This window comes from Sinocyclocheilus grahami, unplaced genomic scaffold, assembly GCF_001515645.1.
Source record: "Sinocyclocheilus grahami isolate Dianchi unplaced genomic scaffold, SAMN03320097.WGS_v1.1 scaffold1121.1, whole genome shotgun sequence".
Classification (NCBI taxonomy): domain Eukaryota; kingdom Metazoa; phylum Chordata; class Actinopteri; order Cypriniformes; family Cyprinidae; genus Sinocyclocheilus; species Sinocyclocheilus grahami.
Genome location: NW_015506300.1, coordinates 264,853 through 277,829, shown reverse-complemented (window position 1 = coordinate 277,829; position 12,977 = coordinate 264,853). Strand labels below are relative to the sequence as shown.

The 12,977-nt window shown below is 34.6% G+C and overlaps 1 protein-coding gene across 1 annotated transcript in view; it reads right to left on the bottom strand.

Annotated features, from left to right (window-relative positions):
- Positions 1 to 12,977, bottom strand: part of LOC107567013 (protein very KIND) — a 72,602-nt gene that overhangs the window by 40,100 nt on the left and 19,525 nt on the right. The window contains exons 5-11 of the mRNA XM_016252595.1: positions 8,770 to 8,887; positions 6,850 to 7,436; positions 5,105 to 5,219; positions 3,735 to 3,806; positions 3,482 to 3,543; positions 3,251 to 3,409; positions 2,385 to 2,462 (exon numbers count right to left, since the gene is read on the bottom strand). Coding sequence (XP_016108081.1) covers positions 2,385 to 2,462; positions 3,251 to 3,409; positions 3,482 to 3,543; positions 3,735 to 3,806; positions 5,105 to 5,219; positions 6,850 to 7,436; positions 8,770 to 8,887 — 1,191 coding nt within the window. The remainder of the gene's footprint in view (positions 1 to 2,384; positions 2,463 to 3,250; positions 3,410 to 3,481; positions 3,544 to 3,734; positions 3,807 to 5,104; positions 5,220 to 6,849; positions 7,437 to 8,769; positions 8,888 to 12,977) is intronic.

Sequence of the window (12,977 nt, the reverse complement as noted above, 5' to 3'; positions counted from 1 at the left end):
GTATAGCCTTGAGCCCGTGTTTCCCCGGCAGACTTCTGCCATTCCAAGAGGGTTCAATCACCTCCATTCTTCCATATGCACCTAAGGGATGTCCATATGTGTATTGCTCCGAAACCTCCTTCAGGGAAGGTTCGAGATTCCGTTAAGTCCCTGTTCCAAGTAGAACGGGTGCGTTTCCCCAGTGTTATCTAGTCTACTCAGTGGGTAGTGCCATAGTAGCGGTAGCTGGTCCTCTTGTGCAGGCCCTGGCCAGCGCCAAAAAGTAGGGGCATAGATGGCTTCCACAGGACACTGGAAGGGGCGGTAGCTGTGGCCTTTTGGTAGGATCCCAATTCGTCGGTCCTTCGACGTGACGTCAAGAGTAACCGACTGAAAGGGAACGTCTCGGTTACGTATGTAACCCTCGTTCCCTGAAGGAGGGAACGGAGACGTCACATCCCGTCGCCACAGCTCCTGTACCACTGCTGAGCGGCCGGGTCACCGGCTCGGTTCCTCAGCGAAAACTTGAATATGCGCTGCATCTGCTGCCTACTTATACTCACGCTGTGATCAGCAGCAGCTGGATGCAATAATCGCATGCCAATGTGCATTGGCTCGTTTAGTTTACACTCGAAGTAGATTGCTCCCTCTAAGCGAGATCCCAATTCGTCGGTCCTCTGACGTGACGTCTCCGATCCCCCCTTCAGGGAACGAGGGCTACATACGTAACCGAGACCTTTTTTCTCCACTTCAGTAACACTTACGTACACCAAACTTTACAGTTTTATTCTTATCTAAATTCTGAAAGTTTTTATAAAAGGGTTTTTTCATATATCATTCGACTGATTTATTATTGCACTTTTCCTATTTATGCCTGTACATTTAAATTACAATACATATGTTTAACAAGATTTTTTTCTCCACTTCAGCAGCACTTACGTACACCAAATTTTACAGTTTAATTCTTATTTATATTGTGAATGTTTTTACAGAAGGGTTTCTTCATATAACATTCCCTTAAATTGTATTAATGCACTCTTTCTATTTATATCTGTAGATTTCAATAACAATGCATATCTTTCAAGGCTATTTTCTCAACAGGAGTTTCTTTCTCCACTTCAGAAACACTTACATACACCAAATTATACACTGTAATTCCTATCTATATTGTGAATGCTTTTACTGAGGAGTTTGTTCATAACTCACTAACAAAGAATGTATTACTGTACTTTATTTGCATCCATAGATTTTAAATACAATACATATCTTTAAACGCGGTTTTCCTAAAACAAAGTTATTTTCCCCCTCTACTCCAGAAAAACATACAACACATTTTCAAGTTTTATTCTTATCTATATTCTAAAGGTTTTTATTGAAGGGTTAGCTCATATATCATTTGACTAATTTATTATTACAATACATATGTTTGAAGAAATTTTTTTTCTCCACTTCTTTAACACTTTCACACACCAAATTTAGCAGTTTTATTCCTGTCTATATTCTGAAGATTTTTATAGAGGGGTTTGTTCATTTAACATTCAGACTGATTTATATAATTTTTTTATTCCTAAAAACATGGTGAAAATGTGTTTTTTTCCCTGTTTTTTCTGTTTTATTTTCTGAATTATGGAGTGATAAAAGAGAAATCCCAAATCCCATTTGTAAAAGCCTTTAACTCTACTATGTCAACAAAATCAGACAATAATTTTGCAATTTTTAATGCAATCAATCAACTGTAGAATTATGGTGATAAATATTAGTTATATTGTTTACCCTATTCACCTGTGCTGTCTTGTACAGAGCCCCGCACATGACATGCAAGAAAAAAATAAATAAATTGTGCGCACAATTTACTAATTTGTTCCCTCGATGCACTAAAACGTGCACACAATTACTATTTCATTCCCTCAATTTGTTAAATTGTGTGCACAATTTATAAATCAAGGGAACGAAATAGTAAAATGTGCACACGATTTAGCCTACTATTTTTTTCCTGCATGCCATGTGCGGGGCTCCGTAGTCTTGCCTTAAACACAACCTCTGAGAAATAACATTCCTGTGGGAACTCGTGAAAAAGTCACGACTATTTGGAAACCGGAGTCAAAACAATGTGTAGCAGATGTGCAAATAGGACAGAAATGGCTTTGGATGGGTCGGTGCCTATAGAGGCGTCTGTTTGCCGCTGATATCACTGGATTGGCATGTTTAATGCAGCAGAAGGAGGGACAGATTCAGGCAGAGATGATGTTTCTGAGACAGTTGGAGGCGGGTGAAACACACAAACAGAAGAGACTCTATAAAACTGAAAAGACAAGATCACAGGACTGATGAAACCCTGCCCCGTGTGACTCCATCAGATCCGCATCTGCACAGATGCTCCGTATGAATGAGGTGTGACGCTTCACCTGGTGAACTCGGCTGATGATCTGCGTCCACACGCTCTCGGCATTCGATCCCTGGCGGGAGAGGTAGTCACAGCAAGACTGAAATAAAACAGCCGACATAAAGCACATTAGCATAGGTAAACAGCCTGGATGCATATGTCACAGGAGAAAACAGAGCTTGTGTTTTGATGAAAAAACAAAGATGCATTCAATGCATAAAGAAAATGAAATCTAATTTATGACCATTAAGACTGTAATTGCATTGTCACATTAATTTCAGGATAATTACACAAAATTTGCATTACAGTAATGCAAAACATATTTTACTTTAATTCAGTAATAAAAATCATCCTTTCTGGACAAAGTGTTTAATGAATTACTAAAATCAGAATTTATTTAATTTAAATGATACATCATTATATTAATAGGGTTGCAAAGGGGTGGAACATTTCTGGTTAAATTCTGGAAACTTTTCAAAAAATCCTGGAAAGTTTCCAAAATTTCTAGAATATTTCCAAAATGTTCCACCTTTCTGCAACCTTATATATAAATAATAATATAATAATAATACACCATCCTCATATCTCTCTATATATAAATACGTTTTACTATATTCATTTTTCTTTTTTATTATTTATTTTTCAATTTTTCATATAATTCAATATTTTTTAAACTATACACACACACACACACGCGCGCGCACGCACACACACACACATACATACATACACACAAATATGTAAATAAAGAGAGAGAGTTAAATTTTTTTTACTTTATAATACATATATTACTCTTATATAATCTTATCCTATATTTTGTAGTGAAATATTACTTTAAGCATGACTCCACATTTTTTAATGACTAAATGAAAGATCGTTCTCAAGTACCTTTTTCGCCATTTCAATAGAAGGTCTTTCGATTGGAGTTCTTTTGGCCATCTCAAGCAGAAGTCTCTTGAGTTTTCTCGGCATGGCCAGCTTTTGATTGGGAGACAAATTAAACTTGGCTGTAGCCCAGAGAACAGCTGCTACCCCATACACACACGCCTAGAGATGAGCAAAAACACACTGTAAATGACGTTTGTTTAGACAGACGACGACTACTAGACAGTGACAAACCTTTTCCGTCACAATTCCATGTTCTTGAAACTCAGGAGCCAGAAAAAATGCATCACAGGAGGCTGAGAAGACAACAGGAACAGAATTAATGAACTAATAACAATTATAATAATTGCATTCACTTACGTGTTGTTTTAAAGCGTGAGTTATTCTACATGTAAAGTTGCTTTCTGTTGCATCTACCGGTAATATTGACTCTTCATTGGCAGCTGTTGAGTTGTGATGGTAATGAGATGTTCTGTAGTTCTCGTACCTGAGTTTTTAGGTCTCAGAAACAGCATCTCTCCTTCACAGCCCACATACACAGAGTCCAGACACAGGTAGTCTAATGTAATATAGAGCACAGTTATGCTTCTCAAACAGGAGCCACAGATCATAGAGATCACGTAAACATGGAGCAAACAGTTGCTAAATAAATACTAGTATTAGTTTGTGTTAAATGGAGATGGTTGGTAACACTCTCTAACTATCTGAATGTGCGTAGTTGGCAAATAACATTCAAGATTTTAGGTTAAAATGTATAGGGATGTCAAGTCACTTCAGCATATTAGAATGATTTCTGAAGGATCATGTGACACTGAAGACTGGAGTAATGATGTAAATTAAATAGCATTTTAACAGATTCACACAGAAAACAGTTATTTAAATTGTGATAATATTTCACAATTTTTACTGTACTTTTGATCAAATAAATGCAGCCTTGGTGAGCAGAAGAGACTTCTTTGAAAAAATCTTAATTATTCCAAAATTTTGACTGGTAGTGTATATTAATTAATTGTTTTGTAGATTTGTTTTCACAGTGCTGAATGTAAAGTGTTTGTTTTAAGATGCTCACCACTTACTTATCTTTTTTCATTTTTGATCATGTTTGAACTTTTTTGATGTTTGCTTTACTCCTTCAGTGTAACACATTAATTTTCAAAACTACAGATATTCTATAAGGTCCCTGAATTAAAATCAGCTTCTAATACAAGTATTAGAAAAGGTTATTTAAAACAGTTTTGAATAGGGTTGCAAAGAGGTGTAAACTTTCCAGAATTTCTGGAAACATTCGGACATTTTTTTTTTTTTAACTTGTGAGAATTTCTGGAAACTTGCCAAAAATTACAGAAATAATTTTGCAGCCCTACTTTTAAATGAAACAACATTAACTAGCATGTAAATTATCAATGCACTGCATAACGTAACAATGTTACATACATTAACATTATTCATTAAATGGATCGTTCAGACAAAAGTGAAAATTGTCATAATTTACCACTCCTCATGTTGTTCCAAACCTGTATGAATTCCTTCCTTGTGTGGAACATTAAAGAAGATATTTGGAAGAATGTTGGTAATCAAACAGTTGCTGGTCCCCATCGACTCCCATAGTATGGAAAAACAAATACTATGGAAGTCAATGGCTACCGGCAACTGTTTGGTTTCCAACATTCTTCCAAATATTTTCTTTAATGTTCCACAGAAGAAATAAACTCATACAGGTTTGGAACAACTTGAGTGTGTGTGTAAATGATGACAGCATTTTCATTTTTGGGTGAACTATCTCTTTAATATAAAGTTATTATGGCCGTAATACCTAAATAAAGACGAAACAGAGTATCTTTGATGTACCCGACTGACCTGGGAGGTCGATATATGTCTGTAGCGTGGAGAGACACGTGTAGCATAAAGACCAGAGCTCATTCACCGAGAACGGCTGACCAGAGCACGAGAGCAGCTCCCGCAAAGAGATCCACTGAGAAAAAGAAAACAACACAAAATATATTCATTATTCATTTTACATCAACATGTTGAACTAATACATACTTTCCCCAGTGCATTAAGACAACTGTTTTGTTTTGTGACATGTTATGTTTAAAAAAAGCAAATGAGGCATTATCTTATTAAATATGTACTAATTTGCATACATTTCCAGACCAGAAACTGGAGAAAGAAACTAATTTTGAGAAAACAGCCTTTAAAGATATAATAATGAAATCAGGGGAATGTTATACGAACAAACACTTCTGTAAACACCTTATAAATATAAAAAAAATAATATAAATAGGAATAAAACTGTAAGGTTTGGTGTGTGCAAGTGCTACTGAAGTGGAGAAAAAACTCACTGTGTTTAAAGATATGCATTCAAATTTAAATCTACAGTTACAAATTGATAAAGTGCAATAACATTCACACTTAAATGTGTATTTTTTAATGTTTTTTTCACTAGTCTGAAAGATATGGAAGTGTATATCCGCCACAGAATTAAAAAAATTAAGTAATTATACCTTTTTATCTCACAGTATTTTTTTATTTCTGAGTTTACATCTTGCGATTCAGTTGTTTTTTAGTTATTTTAAAATACATTTTGGACTTTTTTTCTCTCAAAGTTTTGTATTTCACAATTCAGACCTTTCTTCTCAGAAATATATTTTTTTAGAAATCAAACTGTTAGAAACTCAGAATTGCAAGAATAAAATTCAAACTGTGAGAAATCTAATTGTGAGAAATAAACGTAGAATTGCAAGAAAAAAAATAAAATTGTGAGAAAAAAACTCAAAATTGCAAGAAAAATTTCAAATTGTTGGAAAAACTCAGAATTGCGAGATATAAAATCAGAATTGTGAGATTAAAAAGTCCCAATTGCTTTTTAAACTTTTTTTTTTTAAATTCCATGACAGAAACAAGCTTCAACACAAAGGCGGCATGTTATAGAAGCAAAATAGCCCAAAATGTAAAAATTGACCATTGCACGAAAAAACAATTGCTTTACCTATAGTGTCTCGAAATAAATTAACAAAAAGTCATATTTTGGTTGTTCTGCATCATCAAACGCACCTGATTGCAAAATTCCTCATTCAGGCACAACACAGGAAAAATTGACCAGTGCACGAAAAAACAATTGCTTTACCTATAGTGTCTCGAAATAAATTAACAAAAAGTCATATTTTTCTGTTTTGCATCATCAAACGCACCTGATTGTGAGATTGCTCATTCAGGCACAACACAGTAAAAATTGACCATTGCACGTAAAAACTATTGCTTTACCTATAGTGTCTCGAAATAAATGAACAAAAAGTCATATTTTTCTGTTTTGCATCATCAAACGCACCTGATTGTGAGATTCCTCATTCAGGCACAACACAGTAAAAATTGACCATTGCACGTAAAAACTATTGCTTTACCTATAGTGTCTCGAAATAAATGAACAAAAAGTCATATTTTTCTGTTTTGCATCATCAAACGCACCTGATTGTGAGATTCCTCATTCAGGCACAACACAGTAAAAATTGACCATTGCACGTAAAAACTATTGCTTTACCTATAGTGTCTCGAAATAAATGAACAAAAAGTCATATTTTTCTGTTTTGCATCATCAAACGCACCTGATTGTGAGATTCCTCATTCAGGCACAACACAGTTTTGTTGGCATGGTTGGATCTGCACAGGTCTGCGTCTGCATGTGTTTCTCCATCTTCTGAGGCCGTTGGGCTTTGAGCGTCTACAGCGTCAGTCTGATCCGTCTCACATGCATCGGGTTCAGCCGTCGATTCCTGGTCCTCCCTGGCTTTGGGCTGCCGCAGTCTCCCGCTCCAGCTCTCCTCCTCCGTAATCTCGGACAGGTCGGCCATCATCATGCTGATGGGTGCGTGGGACGGTGGGCTGAGCGCTCGAGGGTTGTTGGAGTCCGGGACCGAGCAGGAGCGGTTCAGGGCTCTCCTGGCTCTCCCGGGCCTCCTCTCCTGACTCCTCCTGTGCACCGGAGAACTGTTCTGAGACCTGCTGTCTGAACTTCCAGACCACGGAGAGCCATTACAGAGCTGACCTCTGCGTCTCAGCAGCAGATCCTCGCCATCGTACGAATCGGCAGAGTAGTTTCTGATCATGATCCGATCGCCGCCGGGATTCTCTGTGGAGTTTGATCTCCAGGCTTTGTGATCCAGAAACTGGAAACTGGATTTCTCCCATCCATCTTTGAACAAACAGAAAGATTTGACCGTGTGAGATTCTAGATCAGAGATTCACAAACCAGCCGAACCAATTTTCAGCTAAAATACAGTCAAACCAAAATTTATTTAGACAAAAAATACATCTGGTGTCTGAATAATTTTTGGTTTGACTGTACTTGAAGTAGATATTTTAAGTTATTATTTCAATAATTTAACAACACATTTGCAGGTTCGTGGTTCTCATGTCAGTTAATGGTCACATGACATGCAAGTAAACAAATAAAACATATTTTTAATTATTTATTATATATTCTTTAAATGTATTTTTCTCTAATATCAGTTAATGATCGCATGACATGCAAGCAGACAAATAATTTCTTAAAAATATTTTTATGATTTAATATTCTCTGATGTCAGTTAATGGTCACATGGCATGCAAGTAAACAATTTTTTATTATTATAATTGATTATATTTTGTATTATTTAATATTATCTGATGTCAGTTAATGGTTGAATGACATGCAAGTAAACAAATAATATATTTTAAATTCTATTTTTATTATTTAGTCATTTTTATTACTTATTCTCTGAAGTCAGTTAATGTTTACTTGACATGCAGGTAAACAAATAAAATATATATTTTTAATTATTTGTTATATATATATATATGGTAAACAAATTATTTTTATGATTTATTCTCTGATGTCAGTTAATGGTCACATGACATGCAGGTAAACAAAAAAATATATATTTTTATTAATAATTATATTTTTGTTTATCCTCTGATGACAGTTAATGGTCACATGGAATGCAAGTAAAAAAAAAATTTAATATTATAATTTATTATATTTTGTATTATTCATTATTTTCTAATATCAGTTAAAAAGTTTGCATGACAAGCAGGTAAACAAATAAAATATTATATTATATTTCTATTTGTTCTATTTTTTATTTTTTTGTTATTCTCTGATGTCAGTTAATGGTTGAATGACATGCAAGTAAACAAATTAATTAATTAAATTTAAATAATTTTTTATTATTTATTAATTTATTCTCTGAAGTCAGTTAATGGTCATGCAGATAAACAAAATTTATTAAAATATTTTGTATTATTTATTGTTCTCTGATGTCAGTTAATGGTCACATGGCAGACAGGTAAACAAATAAAACATTTATTTATTTATTATATTTTTATAGAGTTTTATTTTAATAGTTTTTTCTTATTTAAAAATTAATTGTTGAAGACAATTTAAATGTAAAAAAACATTAGGGTTTAATTCTCATCTCATAAACCCGCTGCAGTTCCCTCACAAAGCATCAGATGCACTGCATTATGAGACAGCTGTGAACGCACACCTTGCAGATCAGCGACGGACTCTATGGAGAGGAGTCTTCGGCCGATGGCAGACAGTTTGCGGCAGACGGTTGTGGGCGAGACGTCGCCGAGCACAGCCTCCGCCTGAGAGAGAATGTCCTGACAAAATAAGACACAATATTGTCATTAAACAATGAAAGAAATCTGCCTCTTTATTAAGTCAAATCACCCATAAATGGTTCAACCTTGCGTTTAGTGTCAGTAAATGTACGTTTTCATCACGCTCTCGCCTCAAAAGATCAAGGACAGTTTGATGAATCATGACATGATTCATCCATATATGACGAAACCGTAGTGAAAAACATTTCCATCACATAATTTAGAGTAGAGTTTCCTAAACTGGGGTTTGCAAGAGATTTTTGTTATGTATTTATTTTTTTACATTTTGAATTACATTTTATTTTTATATTTTCTCTTTTCACTTTAATTGTAGTTAAAGTTTTAGTCATTTTATTGTGTTTTTGCCATTTTTATTGTTTTGTTTTTTTGTTTTATACAGTTTTAATTATTTTTTATGAATTAGATTTAGTTTCTTTAATTTTAGTAATTTTAGTACTTCAAGTTACATTTACATTTACATTTAAAAGTTAAAAGTTAAACTTAAAAAAAAAAATTGTGAAAATGTGAAATTCTGCCTTGCTGGAATAAAATAAGTTGAATTTTTTTATATTTTATTTAACCTGTATTTTATTTTATTTAAAGCAACAATTGTTTATTTTGTTATATTTTACCTGTATTTTATTTCAAGTAACTGTTTTTATGTTTTAGCTTTAGTTAACTATGATAACCCTTCTGCAGGGGGGGGTGTAAGCTGATGAAAACCTAATAATTAATTAAATCATAAATCATGCAAAATTAAAACAAATAATTTTAAAATAAAACCCAAATCAAAATAAAACACTTACTAAAAAGCATGCAATATTTAATTTGTAGGCAGCATTTCATGTGAACGTGAGCGAACTTGTTGTTAAATTATTATCTAAAGTATTAACTTAAAACATCAGAGTGACAGAAATATGCTATTATTCACATATCATTAAACAAAGATGGAAATCTGCCTCTTTATTGAACCAAATCACCCTTAAAATGTTCATATTGTACATTTTAATTATTTAAATCTCCAGAGAGTCATGGAAGATCAGAACGAGTTGACTTACAGCATGTTTTCATCAAGCTCTTAACAGGGTTATTATACTTAAACTAAAACCATAAAAAACATTTTTGTGACTTGAAATAAAATAGACATTAACTGAAAAAAAAATTTAATAAAATAATATACAAAAAAGCAACTTTTTATTATTCATTATCCTGTATTATTTATTATTAAAACGTATTTTTCTTATTTATTATAATTATAATTGTATTTTATATTTTTGACGGAAACTTGGGTTAAAGAGGGAGACTTTAGTCCCTTTTCTGAACTTGTTCCTCAGGATTGCACATTTTATAATTTGCAGCTCAATCAACTTGCAGCTGAAAGTTTATTACACGTACCATTCCGACTGGTGTCTACTCGAGCTTTGAGGTACAGCTTCTTTAAATAGATTTGGTACGTGTTAATATCTACCGCCCACCGTGTATTAACAATGCTTTTCTAAATGAATTCTCTGATTTACTAGGATAACTGATTCCACGGTTTGATTACATCTTAGTGTTGGGTGATTTTAATGTTGCCCCTTGTAACTGAATTAAAAAATCTTATTGACTCATTTGATTTTGTGCAGTGGGTGCAAGAGCCTGCTCATGCTCGTGGTCACACGTTGGACTTGGTTCTTTCACATGGATTCCAAACATCAGACATTGAAATCAGTGAAACAGAACGGTACTCTTTTCCTCTAATTTTCCCGATCCAGTAGTTGCAACACCTTCAGTGACTCGTTTGAAACGTTATTTCTCCACTCGGTCATGTGAGATGTGCGCTGCCTCTTATGCTATAACTGATCCACCTTTGCCTGGACTGTCCTCTCCCATGCAGGATGTGAACAGACTTTTTAATTGCTTCAATCAAAAACGTTTGTCTACTCTGAATCGTATTGCTCCGTTAAAACCCAAAACGTATTGTTACTAAACCCCAGCCATGGCTTAATGATTCAACTCGTTTGCTCAGAAAGGTTTGCAGAAGAGCAGAGCGAAAATGGTCTCATATGAAATGTGGAGAGATTCCTTATATGTGTATCAGAGAGCTGTTAATGCTGCCAAGTCCAAATATATATCTGAGTTTATTGGTGACAACTTACACAGACCTAAGACCCTCTTCTCTGTTATTGATTTTGTGCTCAGTCCCCATCAACATTTATCCTGATGCTTCCGTATCACTGTGTGAACAATTCTGTACATTCTTTAATGAGAAAACCGTTCAATTAAGATCTAGCCTGCCCTTGGGGAACTGTGTTCAAGCTGAGAGATCAAGCGGTCCGATACTGTGGAGCGATTTTCAGCCTGTCTCTTTTGAATCCTGTAAAGCAGGGTTCCTCAAATCTTACCCTGGAGGGCCAATGCGCTGCAGAGTTTAGCTCCAACCCTGATCAAACTCAGCTACCTGTGATTTTCTAATGATCCTGAAGACATTGATTAGCATGCTCAGGTGTGTTTGATTAGGGTTAGAGCTAAACTCTGCAGGAAAGTGGATCTTGTGGGCCAGATTTGAGGATCCCTGCTGTAAAGGCATTGTTGAACGTCGAACTTCATCTTCTCAAGATATAATTCCATCTAGATTTCTAAAACAGATTTTGAATACCGTTGGACATGATCTTTTAACTATTTTTAATACTAGTCTAATTACTGGGGTTGTTCCTGACTGCCTAAAAACGGCTACAGTAACTCTATTATTAAAGAGGCCCAATCTTGATTCTTCAAATTTTTATAATTTTAGGCCTATATCAAACTTGCCATTTCTTTCCAAGATTCTTGAGAAAGTTGTGTTGACCCCCGCTGCAGTCCCATTTGATGTCAAATAATATTTTTGAAAAATTCCAATCGGGTTTTAAGTCTCAACACGGCACGGAAACTGCACTTTTAAAAGTTGTAAATTATATTTTACTAGAAACAGATAAAGGGAATGCTGTGGCTTTGGTGCTTTTAGACTTAAGCTCTGCATTTGATATGGTTGACCACAATATCTTGATTTCCAGGTTGGAGAGCTGTGTTGGGTTACAGGGCAAGGTGTTGAAATGGTTTCAATCTTTTTTTAACATACAGAAGTTTTAGTGTTTCCATTGGCCAACATAGTTCGTCCTCACGCCCACTCGCTTGTGGGGTGCCACAGGGCTCAGTTCTTGCCCCGGTTTTATTGTCTATACTTATGCTACCAATGGGTGCTATCTTTGAGAAATACAGAGTGTCCTTCCACCTATACGCGGATGATACTCAGCTGTATTTTCCCTTGCAGCATAAAAGTAAAGAATTCTTAGGACCTCTGTTGGATTGTCTAAATGAATGACAAATATGGTTAAAGCAGAATATTTTAGTGTTAAACGAGAACAAAACAGAAATAATTTTGTTTGGTTTAAAGTCATATGAAGACTTTGCCCTTCACTTTGGTCATCTCTCTTCCTACTTTAAATACCTGCTTAAAAAAAAACATATTTTGTCAATAGCTTTTATCTAGCCATGTCTATTGTTTTGTTATATTGCGTTTTGATGTTTTGTGGTTTCTTATTTATTTTATTTTTGCTGTATTGTACAGCACTTTGGATCAACTGGTAGTTGTGTGAAAGTGCTTTATAAATAAATTAAAGAAAAAAAAAAGAAAACAATATTCTCTGATGTCAGTTAATGGTTGCAATAAATGCAGGTAAACTAATAAAATATTTATATTATTATTATTATTATTATTTATAATTTTTTTATTTTGAGTTCATTATGAGGTAAATACAGATTTAAAATCATAACAAGAAACCGTGTAATAGCTATGATAATCAAATTTTCGCATAGCAATGACAGGAAACACTAGCATCTAACTGTAACACCCCTGTGGACTGTTTGTTGTGGTTTCTTCCCCTTTTGTTGGTTTAGCCCATTCAATCATTAGTTAATTATCCTCAGTGTGCTCACCTGTCTGCCCCTCGTTATCTGCCCTATAAGTTCCTGTCTCGTGTATTCTAGTATTGTCGGTTATTGTGAATGTTACCCCGAGTGTGTGTGTGTCTCATCTACCCGAATCTGCCTTGTTGTCTCTACATTAAATATC